The 20469-nt window shown below is 40.1% G+C and overlaps 1 protein-coding gene across 1 annotated transcript in view; it reads right to left on the minus strand.

The window, feature by feature from the left end:
* Positions 1 to 390: 390 nt before the first annotated feature.
* TMED8 (transmembrane p24 trafficking protein family member 8) overlaps positions 391 to 20469 on the minus strand; it is a 30636-nt gene continuing 10557 nt past the window's right edge. Inside the window, exons 2-6 of the mRNA XM_036736334.1 lie at positions 16722 to 16809; positions 12381 to 12504; positions 10365 to 10512; positions 9864 to 10172; positions 391 to 4413 (exon numbers count right to left, since the gene is read on the minus strand). Coding sequence (XP_036592229.1) covers positions 4196 to 4413; positions 9864 to 10172; positions 10365 to 10512; positions 12381 to 12504; positions 16722 to 16809 — 887 coding nt within the window. The 3' untranslated portion in view covers positions 391 to 4195. The remainder of the gene's footprint in view (positions 4414 to 9863; positions 10173 to 10364; positions 10513 to 12380; positions 12505 to 16721; positions 16810 to 20469) is intronic.

A 20469-nucleotide genomic window follows, 5' to 3' on the forward strand; every position in this document is an offset into this window, starting at 1 on the left:
AGTGTAATGAACTGTCTGCCTTAGAATGAAGATAGGAGGACCAGGGTTCAAGTAGCACCTCTGACAGAGATACTGTGGGAGATGGTACAGTGGGATCCCACAACCTCTGAGTGGCCCCAGCCAACTCTACAAGACTTCGAATTGCCGAACAGTATCTGCAATTGACATGATCTGCACTGACAGAGAGAATTTCCTCAATGGGGAGAGCTCCTTATAATGCTGAAATCACAGGCAAGAACAAAAAAACAGGAGGGCTGGAGGTGGCAAAAATAGTTTTTCAAAGACCTGAGTCTTTATTTCCCATCTTTATCTCAATAAGCAAAAAGACTTTAAAAAAAATCACTAAGTGAACAAAAAGAAATATAATAGTATTCCATGTTATTATCTTATTTCATTTTTTAAAGTATATTTGATCTCAGGGTTGGACTATGCTTCAGAATCCTGAAGACATGTCAATAGGTAACTGGGATAGGAATGAAGTTCTTTCAGAGTTAGCTTCATTAATAATCACATGGTCCTCGTGAGGGTCAAAAGAAATAATTTACATAAAATGCTTTGCAAACTTTAAAGCATTATTTAAGTATCAGCTATTATTATCGTGCTGTAGGTATCAGGGTTAATACAGCAGGAATTATGGCCACAGGGATTGGGGAGGGGGGAAGATAGTCAGAGAAGGCCACTGAAAAATATTAACGAAGATCACATCCTATATGCCATTTGTTGCAGTGTTGGCTTATCAATGGTACACTTTCTTAGGGGATGGACACTGGTAAGATTTTAACTTACTATTTAAAAATCAACACTCTAAAACTTCCTTTGTTTCTATGAGCTTCAGTTTCTTCACTTCTAAAATGAGGAAGTAGGTCTTTAAGTAAGTCCTGTGATTCTATGAGAATTTTTGGCCAAGTCCTCATAAACGCATCCGGCCATACAGTGGCACAATTTCGACAGGTGCAAAACATGCAGCAGCAACTGGGCACAACCCCCAGAAAAGGCAAGAGGCATAATCCTTCCTTTGGCTACAATCACTCTCCCTCAACTGTTCCAGATAAATTGAAGGACCTGAAGATGTTTAGCCTAAAGAAAAGAAGGCTTAAGGAGAGAAAAGATAGTTGTCTTCAAATATCTGAAGGACAATCACATGGAAGAGGACAGAACAGGCAGTAGCAGAAGCAGACAGAGAAGGAGAAAGAGAGAGATTTAGACTTGATGGAAAAGAAAAACTTCTTTGCAATAAGAGCTCTTTATCCAAAAGTAGCCGAAGGGGAGAAAGTGGGCTCCCCCGCCCCAGAAGTCAAAAATTTGGTGATTTCCTATCAGTGAGGTTGTAGATAGGACTCTTGATCAGCTACAAACTAGACTAGTCGGCCCTGGAAACCCCTCCACCCTTTAGATTCTTTGATTCCACAATTTTAATTTAGTTTTTGGAGAGAGATGAAGGAGGAGAAAAAGTAAAATCTTTTTTTTCTTTGTATTTTGGTTCAGTGAGTTCGGTGGGGCTACAGCAGCTCTCAGAAGTTGTCTAGGATGCTGAAATTCCAAGTAACACCTTTTCCTCACTCTTGAATGATCTACAATTTAGAAATATGACACAAGAATTTTTGTAGCAGAAAGTGAAAATACTTCATCTTAAGCTATTTTGGGCTGATGGGAAAATACAACTCAGGTTGTTTAGTATAACATTAGAATGGAATGAGGTATAACAAGGTAATTCTAGCAGTGGGCATGGCAGGAACAGGAACAAAGAGGTTATGGGAACATAATGCCCCCTAGGTATCCCTAACACAACAGTATCCAAAGAAAATGAAGGGCAGAGTTCTTTATAGCAAAGAAATATGTGCTAACCTAAGCTAAGGAGGCTGCTCTTTGTCTCAAAGGTTCACTGCTAGAAGAAAATGATAAACAAATAAAGCAAATAAGACATCAGCCAAATGGGAAACCATTCAGGATCCACTAAGTCTTAGAAGACAATCTTTACACGGTTAAGGCATACCAACTTAGGTTCAGTCACGAGTAAACTGATCATTCTCGCCATCTGACCAACTGCCCACTGCAGAAAGTGCCGTCCTCTGCTAGGAAAGGGCAGTCATTCGTATACTTCATTTGTCACCAGAGACACACTTAGATCTCTGCAAAATGCAGTCACTGACAGATAAAGTAGGGCATGATGCAGCTTTGAGAAGAATCATATTATGGCCTTCCACCACATATAAAATTATCAGGGTGGGGTTGTTCCCAGGAGGAACCAAAGGCACATGATGTTATCATGTCCTTCATATACAATGATGATGTTACTAACCCACCATGAAAAGAATATATACCTCAGGTTATTTTTCCAGTAGGGAAGGATGGATTTTTGATGAGTCAGGCACACAAACTACATGAGAGACTAAGGAAAAAGCCAAAGGAGAGCATGGAGAAGGACCATCCTGATACCTGAAGGTGTGCAAAGGACTTCTGCAATCCTGGATACAATGAAAACTCTGATTAGCCTGTCAATCTTGGTATATTTGATTCCTTACAAAGAGACATGTTCCTTCAAAGGCTGAGTTTTCTTTGAAGGAAACAGAGCACTGCATATTCCCTATACGAGTAGTAGGTTTATCTTCCTCTCTCTCTGAAAGGCCACGGACCTGACAGCAAGACCATGGCATCATTTTTAACTCTATGGAAAAGGCTGCCCAAATGGCTCAGAACAAAAGGCAAGTTTCTAGAGTGACAGGTGAAATTTATTTCAAAGGTGAACTGAAATGCATTTTAAAAATAAATAACTTAATAAATAAATTTTTTTACTCCTTACAATCCTAAGACACTAACAGAATTGACAAAAGGAATAAGGGGAAAAGGACGTAAAGGCAACAGACAAATCCCAGTTCTTCTGTCCTTTCTCTGCCTAAGTACCAAGTTGCTCTGGCAACAGCTAAAAGCACCACCTGATACCCTGTGGCACTCCTAGGATTTAAGGTTAATTGTGTGGGGAGGCGGAACGGGAGGGAGACTATCACCAGGGAAACAGGATTTGGCAGGGAAATGAACAAGTAGCAAAACGAGCAGCAACCGTAGAGCTCCATTATCATCTTTCCCTAAAAGACTTAAGAGGATCAAAGATGGTAAGCAGAGACTCCAGAAAACTCTAAACTGGTGAGCTTTTTGCATGAGTCGTTAACAGGTAGGAAAACACTACAAAGAGAATTACCTGAATGGATTTCACTGCATTTGGTTCTAAAGCAAATTCTCTAGCAACATTCACATTATAGTAACAAAGAGGGGATGGGGTAGCTTGGGTTGTTTATGATAACCGGACTACATTCTTCTTCATACGAAGATAGAGCCAGCTTCAGTGTCAGGAAAGTATGTTCTAGGATGGTAAAAGAGTCATTTGGTGCCTGATCACCACTTCTTACCATATCTAACCACTTTTCTCTTTCTGTTGCAGTGGCCCTGGGTTAGGGTGACTGCTTATTGACAAAGGAAGTGGTGGGGAATCTTTTCTTTTCAAGAGACTCTAAAAATACATTGGATCTTAGAAATTACATAAAAAAAATCTTTGCATTGGTAGCAAGTACACAGACTTAGCAGCTGAGGACTCACCACAAGGAACAAGGCATAGTCCTCAAAGGGCAGTAAGGCCTCTTCAAATAGAAGAGCCAGGGCTAGGCTAACAACAAAGAACAGAGTAGGAACGTGGCAGTGGAAAGAGCCTGGGAAGAAGAATTCTTTTTCTTTAGCATCTCAGTTTCTTTTTATAAATATGAGCTTTCCCCTTCCACAGGTGAAGAGGGTAGGGGCCCATTTCACAAATTTATAAAACCAAGGAGGCTGGCAAGTGCCATAAATGGCCTAAGCGTTTGGGGAGAAGAAGAGGAAGGGCAGCCACCCCCAGCTCAGTGGCATACCTTGAACAAAGCAAAAAAGAGACAAAAAGACAACATCCCACTTCCTTTTAGGCTCTTGCCTGATGACTTCACAGAGTGTTATCCCTGAAGTTTCTATCAGGAGAAACTGTCCAGGTGTAACCTGTAAAAGTGGTGGAAGGGGAAGAAGCTATTCTTAGGTCAACAGGCAGGCATGCCAGGCAGGCAAGTGCAAACTCCAGAAGCCTCACACTCAGCATTTAAGCAGGTTGTCCATAGAAAGCAAAAGGTGTCAGAAAAGAAAATCCCCCTTTGCCCAGCAGACCTGTGGCCTCAGCCCCTCAGCCGGTGTAATATACATGGTAGTACAGAGTCTTATTACGTAGCAGTGAGTAGGAATTGTCAAATTTAAGCAGGTAGATGCCTTCTCCTGGGTAGTCATGACAACCAGCCTGCACATCTCGATGGCTGTCTCTCCGATAAACTGGCATGATCTCCCCATAACGATTCCGCAGAGAGCTCTTGGAGCCCATCTCCACATCTCCAATTGGGACAAGTCCTACACAAGGAAAGTGGCAGAAAAGTCTGGCATTAGGTCAACAGGCAAGCAGAAGAGAAAGTCATAAGCTAAGTCCTGTCTCGAGAGACAAGGGGACAGACTAAGTTAACATTCCAAGGTCCTTCATAGTCCTCGAAGTATATAAATAGCTCAGGATTACAGGGATAACACACTGTGACGTGTAGCAAGAAAACATTGGCTTTTTTTGCACTGGACACATGAAGGGCTGGCTCTGAAGAAAAAAAACCCCACAATAATTTAAGTTGATCATAAAACTTCAATTTTCCCTATTAGAACACAGTAGCATATGAAAGGATGTGGCCCTCTACTATTCAGGATGCCTGTAGATTTCCCAGCAGTCATGGACTCAATAGAAAAAAAAACAACTTACCTATGGCTACTTTAAATAAAGCATGAGGAGAGAAGGTTTTAGGTCGATGCTGGAAAATGAAGAAATCATACTCATATTATGAGTACAATTAGCTTGGTTCCTACTCATATCATCACACTGCAACCACCACCTTGACCTCCCACACCACCTGGGCTGGCTTTGGATGATCCTAATGTTCTTACATAAACTTCAGTGTTTCCCTGGATACAAAAATGGCGATGTGTGATGCCCAGTGTGAACCACAGAAGCTGGACAGAGTCTTATCATGCAGTACAACTGCCTCAGTGCAAAGATGAAGAAGCTCAGAGCTGAAACACTTTGCCTCAGGGGTCACATTTCTAGCCAGTAGAAGACTTAGGATCAGAGCCCCCATTAGAAAACTCAGTCCATTATACCACTTAGGACACCATGGGGGGGAAAGCAGTGGTTTGTTTGGGTAGAATACAGATGAATTTAGAAGGCTGAATGTTTTGGCACCAAACTATTTTCTGGAGCTATTTGCTAGACTGGATGTAACCATGCACTACTCATCTATATTAGTTATATCAGTTCACCTGACTTCCCCAGCTTAAAATAAAAAAGGATCTCTTTCTTCCTGCTTTCCACACTATTTCAAGTTACTTAGAGACAAGGCAAGCTCTAGTTCTGGAACTATAAGAGGCTCAGCCAACAGAAGAATTTCCAAACACAAAAGACTACAATTGAGCTAGTATCAGAAGAATTAAGGGAATAAGGGCTTCCCCAGCCACTCTTTTTACCCAGTAGATGGTCATAGGGATCTAATCACAGGGAAAGCACAAGCACTATCCAGTTTTCTGTTGGCAGGAGGCCACTCACCACACCCCAAACCAACTGCCCTGGAGGAAGAGTAAGAGCACCCAATCCACACTCAGGTCAGACTGTTGGCTAGAAGAACCAATGGCCACCACCTGGCCCCACTTCAGCAACACATGTGAAGCAGATCCAAGCCTGGCCCACTTGACCTTGCAATGCTCTTTAGAGACTGAATTTCTCTACTCATCTGCTACCCTCTACTATCCCTTTGCCTTCACTTGTTTCTGTCCCTATCCCCATGCTTATCAATCACCAGCCATCTAGGAAAAATTCTCCCTAGCCCCTAATTGCTGTTGTCTCCTCCCCATCTTCATTCCCCCTCAACCCTATTCCATGCATGTTCTGCTTCGACCCTGCCTACTCCCCCTACTGTGCCATCAGGAATTACCATCCCATGGTGAACAAACTTCCTTTCCTCCTGAACCCCCTCCTTCCCCTTTCTCTTGTGCTTTTTCCATCTACTGGCCCTGACACTAAGACCTATCTAATGACATTGCATCCCTTGCACCCCTGGCATTCTTCTTTGACACCGGATGCACTTTGTCTCATACCCCTTAACACACTGGTCCTAGAGGAGAAGCTGGAATACTTATTACTCTCCACTATCATTTCCAGACTCTCCCTTTACTCCCCATCACTTAACAATCTTTTCTCTTTTGCGGTTCACACGATCTAAAATTTCCATCCAATTTGGGCTTTTTGGGTCTGTGTTTTCTTTCACAGTATGACTTACAAGGAAATGTGTTTTGCATGACTATACATGTATAACCTATGTCAAATTGCTTGCCTTCTCAATGAGGTGGGGATAGGCAGGGAGAGAATTTAGAACTCAAAATTTGAAAAAATAATGTAATTGGTAAAAATAAAATATTAAATTAAATTAAAAATGTAAATAAAAAATAAAATAAAATTTCTACCCAATTTGAATTATGGTGGCTATGGTATACTGACCCCCCACATCATCCTCCTTCCTTACTCAAATCTTCAATTCCTGCCCTTTATATAAAAGGAGGCTTTCATATAAATTTAGAATAATGTTCCCTCAAACTCCTTAGCCCCTAATTCCTTACCCTCCTTAAATCCAATCAGTTACTCTTTCTCTCCACCACAGCCACACATAGGGAATGGTCACATTCTCCCCATTACCCACAAATACTCCATTTCCCTAATTCCATAACCTATCATTCCACTGCTTTTTATGGTTCATCTTCTTCTAAACCTATTTCTTGACCTCAAGACCTCCAGCCCCTCCACCCCACAGTATTTTCTCCAACCTGCTCTGACTTCCCCTTCCTCTCTAATCTCAATCCTCTCCAATCAATCTTCAACTCTACACTGTCCTGTTCTGGAATCCGTTGTCCCCTTCTAGCACCACTCTTCCCTTGCCAAATCTCAATCTCAGATCCCTTTTGCCATTGGCCTCCTCTACTCCTACTCAAGTACTATTGAATGCAGCTGGAGGAAGTTTCACAACCATGCTGACTGTGTACATTAAAAATTTCTGTTATACAAACTCACTGGACCCTCACTTATTCCTCCCCAACTGATTTGCTATCTCATTCCCCACAGAGGTGATTTCAAAATGTCTCTTCCTATCCTCCCCAGCTGAGGACCTTATCTCTTACTTCATTGAAAAAATTTTGACTATTCAACATGAGCTCATTCTTTTCCCACAAAAGTTTCCCCTGCTCCCATTATCTTAATCTCAAAGCCCCTTGGTATCATCTCCTACTCTTTCATTTCACCCAGTAACTGACAAAGTGGTGGTCTTTCTCCTACCAAGGACAATCCCTGGAAATGTGCACTTAACCCCATTTCCTCCCATCTTCTCTAGAACATGGCATCAATAACTATTCCCTATTCTTGAATCTTCAGTCTCTCCATAACATCCACTTCCATCCCTACTACTTCAAACATGCCCAAGCCTCATCCTTAAAAAACCTCTATTAGACCATACCACTCTCTCAAGTTATCATCTCATAGCTCTCCTCTATTTTCAGCTAAATGCCTTTGAAAAAGCTGTCCACACTTGCTGCCTCTACTGGTGTTCCTTTCATACATTCCTCAAATCCTTGCAATCTGGCTTCTGACCTCATTGACTAAACTGAAAGTACTCTTTCCAAAGTTACCAACGACCTCTTAATTGCTAAATCTGATGATATTTTTATAGTCCTAATCCTTCTCATCCTATATACCTCATTTGACACAGTCCTCCTTGAACATTCTCTCTTCTCGGTTTTCATGACACTTCTCTCTCTTGGTTTATCTTCTATTTGACCACTTTTTCTCAGTCTCCTTTGTTAGCTCATCATCCATAACATAGCCCCTAAATATGAGTGTTTCCCAAGATTTTGTCCTAGGTTCTCTTCTTTCTATATACTCTCTGAGTAAGCTCATCAAATCCCATGGGTTGAGCTATTGTATAGCCAGCCCTAATCTCAGAATTTCAGTCCTGCCTCACCTATTGGATATTTCAAACTGGATGTCCAAGAGACAACTTAAACTCAACGTGTCTGAAACCAGACTCATTATCTTTCCTCCCTAAACCCTTCCCTCTTCCAAGCTTCTCTGTCAAATACAGTACCATCCTTCCAGTCTTCCAAGTTCCTAAACTTGGCATTATCTTCAATCTCTCACTGTCCCTCACCCTACATATGCAAACATATGCCAATTATTTCCATTTTTAACTTCTCAACATCTCTCACATCTGATTCTTTATCTCCAACCACAGAGCTATCACCCTAAGTCAGGCCCCCATCATCTCTTGTCTACATTAGGACAGCAGCCTCCAAAATGGCTGCTCTGCCTCAAGTCTCCCATTGCTCCTATCTATCTTAAATGCTGCTACCAAAGTAATTTTACTTAAATGTTGATCTGACTGTGTGACTACGCAATCAATCAACTCCATGGGCTTCCTACTATCTCTAGGACCAAATAGAAACTCTTCTGTCAAGCCCTACACAAATGGGCTTCAGCCTATCTTTCCGGTTTCCTCCCACACTCTGCAATACAGCCAAACTGGCTTTTCCTCTGTTCCTTATACATGACACTCCGTCTCTTATTTCCAAGCCTTTCTTTTCACTGGCTCTCCTCCATGCATGATATGTACTACCTCCTCACCTCTGCCTGATAAAACCCTTCGTTTCCTTTAAGATGCTACACCAGCATCATCTTCGTGAAGTCGTTCCTGAGCCCCTCCCCCAAGTGCTAGTATCCTCCTCCCTCCAAAATGATTTTTGATAACTCTGTAAATAAGTGTATTTACTCATTTGAAATTTATGCTGTATGTAGTTTTATATTTTCTCAATGTCTCCTTCATTAGAATTTATGTTCCTTGCAAGCAGGAACTATTTCATTCTTTGTACTTGTATCCCAAGCAATTAACATGGTATCTGGCACAGAGCAGGCACATAATATACTTGTCGGCTGACTGACTGGTCTACACCAGAGGACAAGAGAGAGAACAGGAGCCGAAAGGTCTCAGAGAATACCTGGGACAACATGAACAAAAGGGATCCATCAATGAATGCATCAATCACACTTTAACAACGGTACAAGAGTGGAATGGAGAATAGCAGCAGCTGTTTAACTCCCACAGAAGGGAATGAAATAATCCAGTCAGCTGTGGAGGTTCAGAGGAATGTAGGCCAATGGAATGTAATCACACAATCTGGAACTAGTCCAGGGCTTCGGGATAAACATCCTTTGACCAAGGAATTCCATTGAATAGTGGAATCAAACTCAAATAGAAATGGGAGGGCATTTAAACCATACATACGGATTCCTGAAGGCCACATACTAAGAAAACCACATATGAACATTACCTATATTATTGTGTATTTGGATTTACTTTGTTAAGTATTTCTCAGTTACATTTTGATCTGGTTCTCGCCACACTCAGGAGTGTTATGGGTCATGCATTTGACACCTCTGCCATAAAACATCAATTTTATTTCTGATCCGAAACATACTGCCTGCCTTTCCCCAATCAGCATTGTCCTTGGGACTGGCTCAGTACTTATTTAGAGGGAACAATGTCCCCAACAATGTTCTCTCAGAAACTACCTTACACTTTTAGCTCACAAGACCAAATGGGATTCTATGACTGGCTTGAGGGAATATGACAAGGGCACAATGTAGCCATCTTAGAATAAGGAAGACCCGCTATAGCTCAGGATGACAAACACATGGATGAAATTGCAAACAAGATCATTGTCATACTTGCCTTCAATCCCTCCTTCCCCGTCCTCTTCATCATCCTCATCTTCATCACTGGACTCACTGACATGCACAGTGACAGCTGTGCTGGTTACAGGGGTCCAGTCAAAATAGACACCAAAGCCAATGTCATAATTATCAGTGGCAAATTCCCAAAAGAGACGCTTCCCGTCAGGGTGGGTGGGTACACGTACTGTTACTACCTCACCCCGCTTCACCACCAGCCGAGAATTCTTCACCTTGCTCATCTTGGTTTTGAATTCCTTCATCTTGGCAAAGGTCCATATGGACGGAGGAGACAGAGGAGGTGTTGAGACTGAAAGAAACAGAAAGCTTAGCACAGCGGGAGGAAAAGCTAGAAAGACCTAGCACTTTACTTATAGAGGAACAGTGGTAGAAAGGCATTTTTCCTATCCAATTCTTTGACCTTGTCATCCATCTCTCTCTCTCTCTCTCTCTCTAAAGAGCCCATGCAAAGACAAACCACTTCTCTCTGCCAAAATCTCACCTCTTCTCTGTTCTCCAAGGAGATCTGCAGACTCCAAATCAGTTGAAAGGACATCCATAGTTCCTGCGTCTCCTGTGTCTGACTGGATCATAACCACGTCTCCCGATCCTTTTGGTGCTTGGTACTTGTTCATCCGAACAACAGATTCCTGGTTGGAGGGCATGCCCCAAAGATCCTTATTAAGCATTCTTTACCCCGAATAGTTTGAAAAGCTTCTGGCTAAAAGACAGCTTCACTCTAACATTGGCATCAGTAATGAAAACATTTCCCCTCTTATCCTACTTCAAAACCTAATATCCCACTTAGCCTTGCTCCTCTCCTTTTCTCTCAATGACCAGGCTTCACTCGATTTCTTCTGGCCTCCTTCTATTCCTAATTATTATATTCTTGTTTCAAAGAGTTCTCCTTACTCCTTCATCTGCCTTTCACAACTTGCCCAACTCTACGCTTTCTAAAAATCTTTGCCCACAACTGTGACCATACTTGTATTTTCTTTGGCATTAAGTTTCTGCAACCTACTCTAATTTTTTTACTTCTCATCCTGTGGAGGCACCTCCCTAACTATTTTCATCTGTTCTTATGCCACTTGGGACTAACTCTCCCTCCCACTGCACCATGAATTCCCCTCCTACTTTCCCTATTCACCTCCCACCTTCCAGGTAACTGTCAATTAACACTTCAAAAAAGCACAGTACAAATACACAAAACAAATACTATCTTCTCTGTGGTTCCATGTTTGAACTGCGTTGTATATTTACCTTGTCAGCACCTTGAGGTAGGAACTGTCTTGTTCTCTATTTTATTCAGTCCTAATAGTGCACTGCAAATAATCATGATCTAATCACTGACACCAAGAATGGGGGGCTGGTTTTACATTTAAATACTGTTTTTGCTTCCAGAAGCCTGACCTGTAATTTACAGTACAAATATAAGTCTTCTTAGATTCAAAGCCCTCTCTAACTCACGTGACTGGTTCATAATCTAATCCTGGATGTTTCCTTCAGATCACTATTCTACCTCTGCATGAAGAGAGAGGTGTGTTATTATTCCTTGGCTCTTTCTCCCGGTAGCAGTTAGTTTAAGAGAAATGCTATACCTACTGGCAAAAGGACAGAATATATCACAAAGAAACTAGAAAGAGCTTTAAGGGCACCAGTACTTTCACTTACAAGTAGTGCAATTGTGAATATGTGGAAACAGATCTAGTTTGTAATCCTTTTCCACAGTTTTCTCACAGGAATATGTTTTCAGCGATAAATCCTTCCAACTGTCTCCTGTGTGTATATATAAGCCGAACCCCTTTGAGGCAGCATTCAAAAGGAGCCTTCTCTTCCCCCAAAGGAATACTTTTTCATTTGTCTCTTTAATACTTCCTCTACCCCAAATAGAATGAGGAGCTCTGCTACTAATATCATTCCTCTGAAATCTTAACTAGAAACTTTAAGCAGATTTACTTTTTTTTTTTTTTAAAGTGGGGAAGGGAGAGACAGGAAAAAAACAAAACCCAGTGATAGAGATATCATAGTGGAATAGAAAGAACGCAGGATTTGGAGTCAGAAGAGCTGGTTTGGGGTGTTAGCTCCATTATTTACCACCTATGGAACTGTATGGTCACTTTTCATCTCTGTGCCTTAATTTCCTCATCCCTAAAATGAAAAGGTAGAACTAGATGACTCCTAAATTTCTCTTTTTCACTCAAAAGGGCTATGAATCTATAATTCTATCTGATTATTAATCAATTAATCTGATATTAAGGCAATTTTAGGGAACATGGCATCACAATTTTGTTCAATTCATTCATTATTGAAGCATTTAGTGTGCTGGAACAGAGAAGAGATGCAATTCTGTGAGATGAGCTAGAAACACAAATATGAAAAATTAGCCTTCCTAGTCTATAATTTCTGTTTCTACTTTTAATTCCCAAATTATAAAACCAGACAAAACTTAAGAGGATAATTCCTAGACTATAATATCAGAAATTCTCCCCTTTAAGATTTGAAAGTACATGCTCTTTACCTCTTTAAGAAGTTGGTCTCCTGACAGTGTTTCCTGACCCACCAAAGCCTGCTGCTCCAAAGCACCATCGCCTTTTCCCGGATTTTCAGCTACATCCTCAGTCACAGAAGATACAATCTGTGGCCTCTCAGAAGAAGAAAACATGTGAATTCAAGGGCTCTCTGGAGAAACATTCACTTTGGAGCAATTTTCTGAAGAAGTTGGCATCTAAAGGATCCCCGCTCAGCACTCAGTTCTGTTGCCTTGTGCCCTTATATCTGAAATGCTTTAGCTGACCGATCACTAAAATTTGGCTGACTTGAAAGTTTTGAAAACTAGGGCTCAGAGGCTGAAGAGAGCAAAGTACCTGTCTCCTAGGATCTGTGCCAATCACCTCTACAGATGATAAACAAGAGAGAAAAGGAGGAATCTAAGTTGTTCTACTTTTCACAAATGACATGGAGAGAATCAAAGAGAAGGTATCTAACTCAAACCAGAACAGCCTTTACTAAAACAAAGGTCATTTAAACTGATTAAAAAAATCTACTTGTTCTCCAGGAGCAAAGTCTTTCATTATTTCTTTTTACCATTAAAAACATATCACATGACCGCAAAAAACATGCGCTGCTTTGTAAGTCATTTTGGGGAAATAACTACATTTTGGAGACAGTTTATTAAAAATATAAAATGGGATAAGTCCTTCCATTTATTGAATACTTCCCTCAAATACCTAGAAAAGGGAATATTCAATTTTATGTTTAAATAGTTCCAGGATCTACTGCTGTACTGCTCTGGATATTCCCTCCATGATGTAGTCATAACCCCTTGATTACTTCGTAGACTGTCTTCGAGGGTTACTGCGGCTGAAAAATTCATCAACTTGAGACCAAGCCAGTGAATAACTTCTCCATAGTTAACTAGGCTTGTCTCTGAATCACATACGCGTCATCATCATTAGCCTCTCCACACCATCATCACTGGCCCTTACTTTTGAAACCTTTTCCAATTGGTAGAATTTGCCAACTTTTGCATATGTCAATGGCATAACCTTTAAGAATCTGCCAAGGTCACCTCCATGTCACTATAAGGCCCTGTCCTAGAGCGCATGAGTTGGTTTGTATAGGAGTGCCTACGAGAAACACGGACATACACAGTCATCATGAGATCATAAGCCTTAGAGCTGGAAAGTTCAACCCCCTCATTTCACAGATTAGGAAACTGAGGCCCATGGAAGTCAAGTAACTCACTCAAGATCACCCAGGTAGCAAGTGGAAGAGTTGGCCTCTGCACCCTAGTTCCCTGACTACATGTCCAATACTTATTACAGTGTGCCCCCACCACCACTTCTTTGGCTGGCGGTTTGCCATTCCCTGCTCCAGCTCATTTTATAGATGGGGAAACTGAGGCAAACAAGGTCAAGTGACTTGCCCAGGGTCACACAGCTAGTAAACGTCTGAGGACAGATTTGAACTCAGAAAGATGAGCCCTCCAGACTCCAGGCCCAGCACCTTGCCACGTCGCTGCCCTTCCATAGTTTCCTTACCAAAAGGATCTATCGTATACCACATGAAACAATTGCATTTCATTACTCTGCAGGCTTTTATTCTCTGAAGAACTTGGGGGTAGGGGGTTGGAAGTAAATTAAATTACAAATTATTCCATGTGTATGATAAACCATAGTTAAGGGAAAATACCCATTTCAAGTCCTTTGCTCTCCCCTGGCCTGGAAAAGGTAAGACCAAAAAAGTGTATTTGGTGGCAGGAGGGGGGAAGCATTCCGTCTGTCTCACTAGAGATGGCAGTGGGATAAAAAAACCATCATTTTTGACAGAGATGTAAAATAATTACTAAACTTAGTCTTTATCATGTGCTGGATTTTAAAAAACAAACCTAAATGTCATCTTGCCTAAGACTGCTCTTTTTCCTCTCCTAAGATAAGTATATTTAATATTAAAAGGAAAAAAGCTCTTCTGGGATGGCAGCTCCTTCAAATCAATGTATGCTGAACATCCATAAAATGAGGGGCCTATATTAAATTATCTCCCAGCTCTAAATCCTATGATTCTATGAATATGGAGCGGAGTAAGGAACAGGGAGATAGAATTAAGCAAACTGATAGCTGTTCCCATTCTGTAACTAGGGTAGAAGGAAGCACTACAAAACAGAGATAATACTTGTACTATGTGACTAACTGGGTTGTTAAAAAAGTTCTTTGTACATGGTAAGACAGCAAAGACATATGAGCTATCATTTAATAAAATACCCAAGATTCTTTAGGAGGCTGTTTCTTCTAGAGTGTTTGCTATATTCAATAACATAAAACCTTAAAAATAGAACAAAGTCCTCTGGAATAACGGATAGCATTTATACAGCCCTTTTAAGATTTTGCAAGGCCATTACAAATATCATCTCCTCATATCTTCAAAACAACTCTGGGAGATAGGTGCTAATATTACCTCCATTTGACAAATGAGGAAACCAAGGCACAGAGGTTAAGTAACTTGCCCAGGGTCCCAAAGCAGTAAGGGCCTGGATTTGAACTCAGGTCTTCCTGCCTCAAGGTCCAGTATTCTATGTATTGTATTGTCACCTTGCTGTTCATAACTAACATTCTGAATTCTAGAAAAGACTTTTCCCTTAGAGACTGATAGAAAGAGAAGAAACTACAGATAGGTATAAGGGGGAAAAATTCCACAACCCACTTGTATGACTTGGCTGTGTGCAAAGAACATTGGACTTGGGTTCAGCAAATGGACCTTTAAATTGTGGCCCAGATATACTAGCTGTGTCACGGCAGGCAAGCCATTTCACTTCTAAAGCATTAGTTCTGACAACAGTGAAGAAAGGACAATAAACTTGCACTATCCCAAATCACAGGATTATGAGAATGAGATATATATTATGAGATATATGAGATATGTGATATATGAGACCTATATTAACAGTTTATATTCATGTAGCACTTTCAGGCACCAATCTGTTTCACAGATATTACCAAACCCCAAGTGAGGTCATGAAGAGCAGGCCATGACTCAGATGACTGAGGAAGAACAACCATCAGAGGACAGCCTGTGGTTAAGTGAGGGTCTTTCTGAGCTTTCCCTATTCATTTCATTAGATGGTGGGCAGGGAGATTACAATACACATAATGGATCGCCCATTCAAAAATGGAAAACCCTCAAACATTTTCATATAAATGTACTTTGGGTCTTCCGTTCTATTTTACATATGTCTGAAAATAACAGTAGCTGACATTTGTATTTAATTCTGGTCTGGCTCCAGCCTACCTTTCTAGGTGACTCCTCTTCATGCACTCTTCTGGCCAAAGACCCCACATATCCCATCTTCTATCTTTGTGCCTTTGCACAGGCGAGTTCCCAGGCCTGGGAGGCACCTCCTCCTCTTAGAATTCTTAGCTCCCTAAGATTGTGAGCGGATGTTGAAATTCATCCTGACCAGGCCTTCAGCCTGGAGGCGGTATTATTATTCATGGAGCACAGAAGGGGAGCAGGGCACAACTACTATAATTCTTATCATGCTTGTTGTTGTCACTCTTGTTCTTCTCATCTTTTCAGCAGAATTCAAATAAAAATGATACTGACACACACACACAGAAAAAGAATTCTTGGCTCCCTTCAAAGCTCAGTCTAAATGCCACTTCTCTCATAGGGTCTTTCCTGATCAACACCCTCCCCCAAGCAGTTACTACACAACACTCCCCACCCTAATTACTTTTGTGTTTACTTGTGTTTACTGTGTATATATTTTGCATTAATTTAAATGCCACGTGTCATTTCTCCTGGTAGAATGTAAGCTCCTTGAGGGTAAGGTCTGTTTTGTTTGACTTTGTAACTAACACAGTGTCGGGTCACTGTGAGGGCTTTATCAAATACTTGTTTATGATCATAAACTTAAGCTCCTTTGCTTCTCATAGCAACCCCATGATACAGGGGCTTATTGTTACCCCATAGGATAGACAAGTAAACTGAGGCTCAGAGAAGCCAGGGGACTTGCCCCTAGTCACAAAGTTAGCATGTATCTAAGATGGGATTTGAACCCAAGGAGTACTGATCTTAAGTCTCTCTCTATTACAACAGGCTGCCTCTCATCTGACCAAGAGACCATGCTTAAAATGTCTCAGTGAATCTGATTTCTGTAATAAAGTTTAATGAGAAAACTAGTAACTTAAAAATAGGTATCACAACCTACTAAACAAAATTCAGGACAGATGAACTAAGTAGGACAAAATGAAACCTGTTCCTTATTTTTTACTTGTCTCTTCCTGAGGGCTACTGCTCTCCTCCACGAAAAGATCCCTACAAGTTCTGGGGTCTGTTTATTCCAAAGAGCTGCAATTCCTACCTGCCAGGTGAGGATGAAGGCTCCTGATCAGAGGCACTCATCACTGGGGAAGCAATATCACTGGCTCTGTGGTCTGGATCCTCATTTTCTAAGGAGTCAAAGAAACAAGAGAAAATAATTTAATATTCAAGCAAGGACAGGAAGCACACTGTTAATTATCTGACAGATTTGCTTGGGGGAAAAATGTTAACAAGTTACCCTCATCATATTCAGGGCAAGGTCTTTACCCTGGAAGGAAAAGCACATAAATTTTTCAAGTTATTCGAGTTATTCAAATCCAATCATTCTATAATCACAACTCATTTGTGTGACAAGAACTTATTTACCAAAAGAGTTTCCTGCCTATCTAACTCAGGCATACTATAAAATCAAGAATAAATCATTCTTGGAAAGCAAGAACATCCTAAGTATGCCTAATACAAGACCAGCTAAAGAAAGTAGAATACGGATAAAACAGACTGATGGTTCAGAAAACCATCTTTGAATCTAACAACTGTAATTCTATGACATAAGACTAAATTTGTTCATTTATTCACTCCATTCAACAAAGATTGACTGAATACTACTAAAGGGTTGGGATACGTAGAAAAGAAATGTTAAGACTAAGAGCCCCTCTTTCAAGGAAAATTTCAGCTTATTTATCTATAGTTTCTGAAATTCATTTTTTACCACTTTTAAAAAATCAAAACATCTGCCTAATCCCAGTCTTCTTGCATCTTTATTGTTCTTCATCCATGATTTCTCAAAGAAATCAGCAATTCTTCAATCACTTCTGCAGGGTTTTTTTCCAATACTCTGTAATTCATCTGGCCCTGGTGACTTGAGCTCATTGAAAGTATCTATGTACTACTGTCTCTATATTGGGCTTCAATTTCCTCTTGTCAATGTTAGCTTTCTTGTTTGAAGACCAATTTCCTTACATAAGATGGAAGCAAAATAAGAGTTGAGTAGGCTCGTCATCTGTTAACAATACATTAGCTCCCAAGTTCTGTCCCTTGCTTGGTCTTCATTTGCTCTGAACATAAATAAAAATTTATGAAGGCTATTTCCTTCTTTACACAGAAAAATCTTTTTATTTTTTTAAAAAAGGGGGAAATAGTTAAGTACATAAAAGATAATATAAAATCAACCAGTCCCAGGATATTTTCAAAGGGAATTAAGTACTAATTTTTAGAACATAAAAATACATATAGGAAAGAAATTAAGGAAAGGTCATTTTCTACTGAATCAAAAGGGAGAATACTTATGGGGAACTAATCTAATCTAGGATATCAGCATTGTGGTCTTCACAGTATCTTGACATCATAATATGTACACAAATATTTTTAGAATTTGGAATAAAATGTTTCTGAAAAATTGATAAAATGGGTACGTATAATTTTTAAGTTAAAAAAATTCTCTGGATTATTTTTAAATTAAGTGATGTGGGGACAGCTAGGTGGTACAGTGGATAGAGCACTGGCCCTGGAGTCAGAAGGACCTGAGTTCAAATCCAGCCTCAGACACTTGACACTTATTAGCTGTGTGACTGGGCACGTCACTTAACCCCTGACTGCCTCCCAATTAATTAACTAAGTGATATGGGTAGGAACTATGAATAATATAACTTTAATTAGATTCAGAGGGACAGTAAGTGATAAAAGCAAATAGGAAGAGATATAGTTCTATATGCAGAAGTATAAGAGGGAGGGGGAATGCAGTCCTGCTTTATAAAAGGAGACAATTATATGCCTCCAGTTTTTTTTAAATGCCTGATTTTAGTAAGTTAGAAAAAACAAAGAAGAAAAAGCAAGATGTACTGATAAAAGTATACTTTATCTGACAAAAACACTAATAAAAATTTGTGAAGCAAACTTCTGTTCAGGTACAAGGTTGGCCAGATGACCTCTGCAGCGCCTTCCAACTCACAAGTCTTTGAAGTTCAGCAAAACATGATATAGAAAATGGTGAATGTACCCTTCAGAGAGGCAACAGGGTAGTTGAGAGGTCAAATGAGATAGAGAAGGAAGAAAAAGGAAGTCCAAGATTAACTCCATAATTTATGATTCATAAAACAAAACTAAGCATAGTCAAGTGAGAAAATAAGTTCAATTTTAAAAGAACCTATTTTGTATCTAATATAACTTTTTTTTTTTGCAGGAGGAAAGGCAAGACAATTGGGGTTAAGTGACTTGCCCAAGGTCACACAGCTAGTAAGTGTGTCAAGTGTCTGAGGCCACATTTGAACTCAGGTCCTCCTGACTCCAGGGCTGGTGCTCTACTCACTGCGCCACCTAGCTGCCCCCTAATATAACTTTCAAAATAAGAAATTCTTTTTCCAGACAATTATATTAGAAGCCTCATATCAGGACTTCCTTATAATGCTATAGATTCCTATTCAGTGTGCATCCCATGCTTTCTCAAAAAAAAAAAAAAGTCAAAAAAGCAAATGATTTGATTATTACGTAAAGGTTTTTCAGAAGAGTTCCCACAGAACTATAAATCTATGTTAGAGAAATGGCACCCCCACTCTTGGATTAGGAGATAATTATCCCATCTTTTTAGGTTTAGAGGAATCGATGTATTATTTACAGATAGGAGATATATGAACAAAAAATTGTCAACATCTATTTTATAACTAAGTCATTAAGACCATGCAAAACAACCTTTTAAAACTCCTGAGTATGACACCATCTAGGTTTCAGATTCCTGGTCTGTGATCATTAATATTAATATTACAGAATCATACAAGTTTTAGGCTTGAAAAGGGCATTAAAGACCATCTAGTCTTATACTTACTTTACAGATAAGGAAACTAGAGGCCCAGAGAAATGAAATGGCATGCCCAAGATCACAACGCTAGTTAAAGGCACAGCTAGAATGAAAACACCCACTTCTTCTGAGCCTTTCTTCCAGGGTTTCTTTTCACTGAGACAGATCCTGGGCCATCACCAATCATCTTGACTTTTGTCTTTCCACTGGACTCCAGTGATTTGGGGGAGACTGAGACTGATGACTTTGTGCAGTTCTGTCTCACTTAAATTCAAATCAGGCTCAAGTCAAGACATCACTGGTGGTATCACTGGTCCTCTTTGAGACTGAAGGAGGAACAACATCCTGAGACGGTGATCATATTGCTGCCCTAGCAAGTAGAAATGTCAATCAACTAATATTTAAGTATCTGCTTTTTATGAGGTAGTATGCAACAACCAAAACAAGCCGTGCATAAAACCGATCTCAGCTGGTGCCGGTGCACTCTTCTCTTCCCCAAACTCCCTGATATTCATTTTGCATATATTATTTATATATGTACTTAAATACATGCTTGTCTCCTGTTAGAGTGTAAGACCTTTGAGGAAAGGGACTATTTAATTATGTCTTCATATGTCGTTGCTCAACACATATTAAGTGCTTATTAAGTGTTCATTGGTAGATGAAAAAGTATATTATTTAAGACAAAACTGTAACAGGAAGTTAGAAGATAAAAGGAATATTCACTGTATACCAACTGCATACTGTATTACTTCAGAACCATGAATTCTATTTCAACAGTTTTAAGTGTTCAACATCTTATGGACAAAACCAACAACTATCAAAGTAGCGGTGTGCTCTATTGCAGAATTTCTTCCCTTAGTGTCCATAAAGACCCCCTAAATTAAGACAAATGATGCAACACTTAGGTGAAGTATTTTACTTTCTGAAAAGCAACTTGTTCTTTTGGGAACTGAAGAACTCATATGCCCCCAAGCAGAAGAGGTTATTAAAAAAC

This window comes from Trichosurus vulpecula, chromosome 8 (genome assembly GCF_011100635.1).
Source record: "Trichosurus vulpecula isolate mTriVul1 chromosome 8, mTriVul1.pri, whole genome shotgun sequence".
Classification (NCBI taxonomy): Eukaryota; Metazoa; Chordata; class Mammalia; order Diprotodontia; family Phalangeridae; genus Trichosurus; species Trichosurus vulpecula.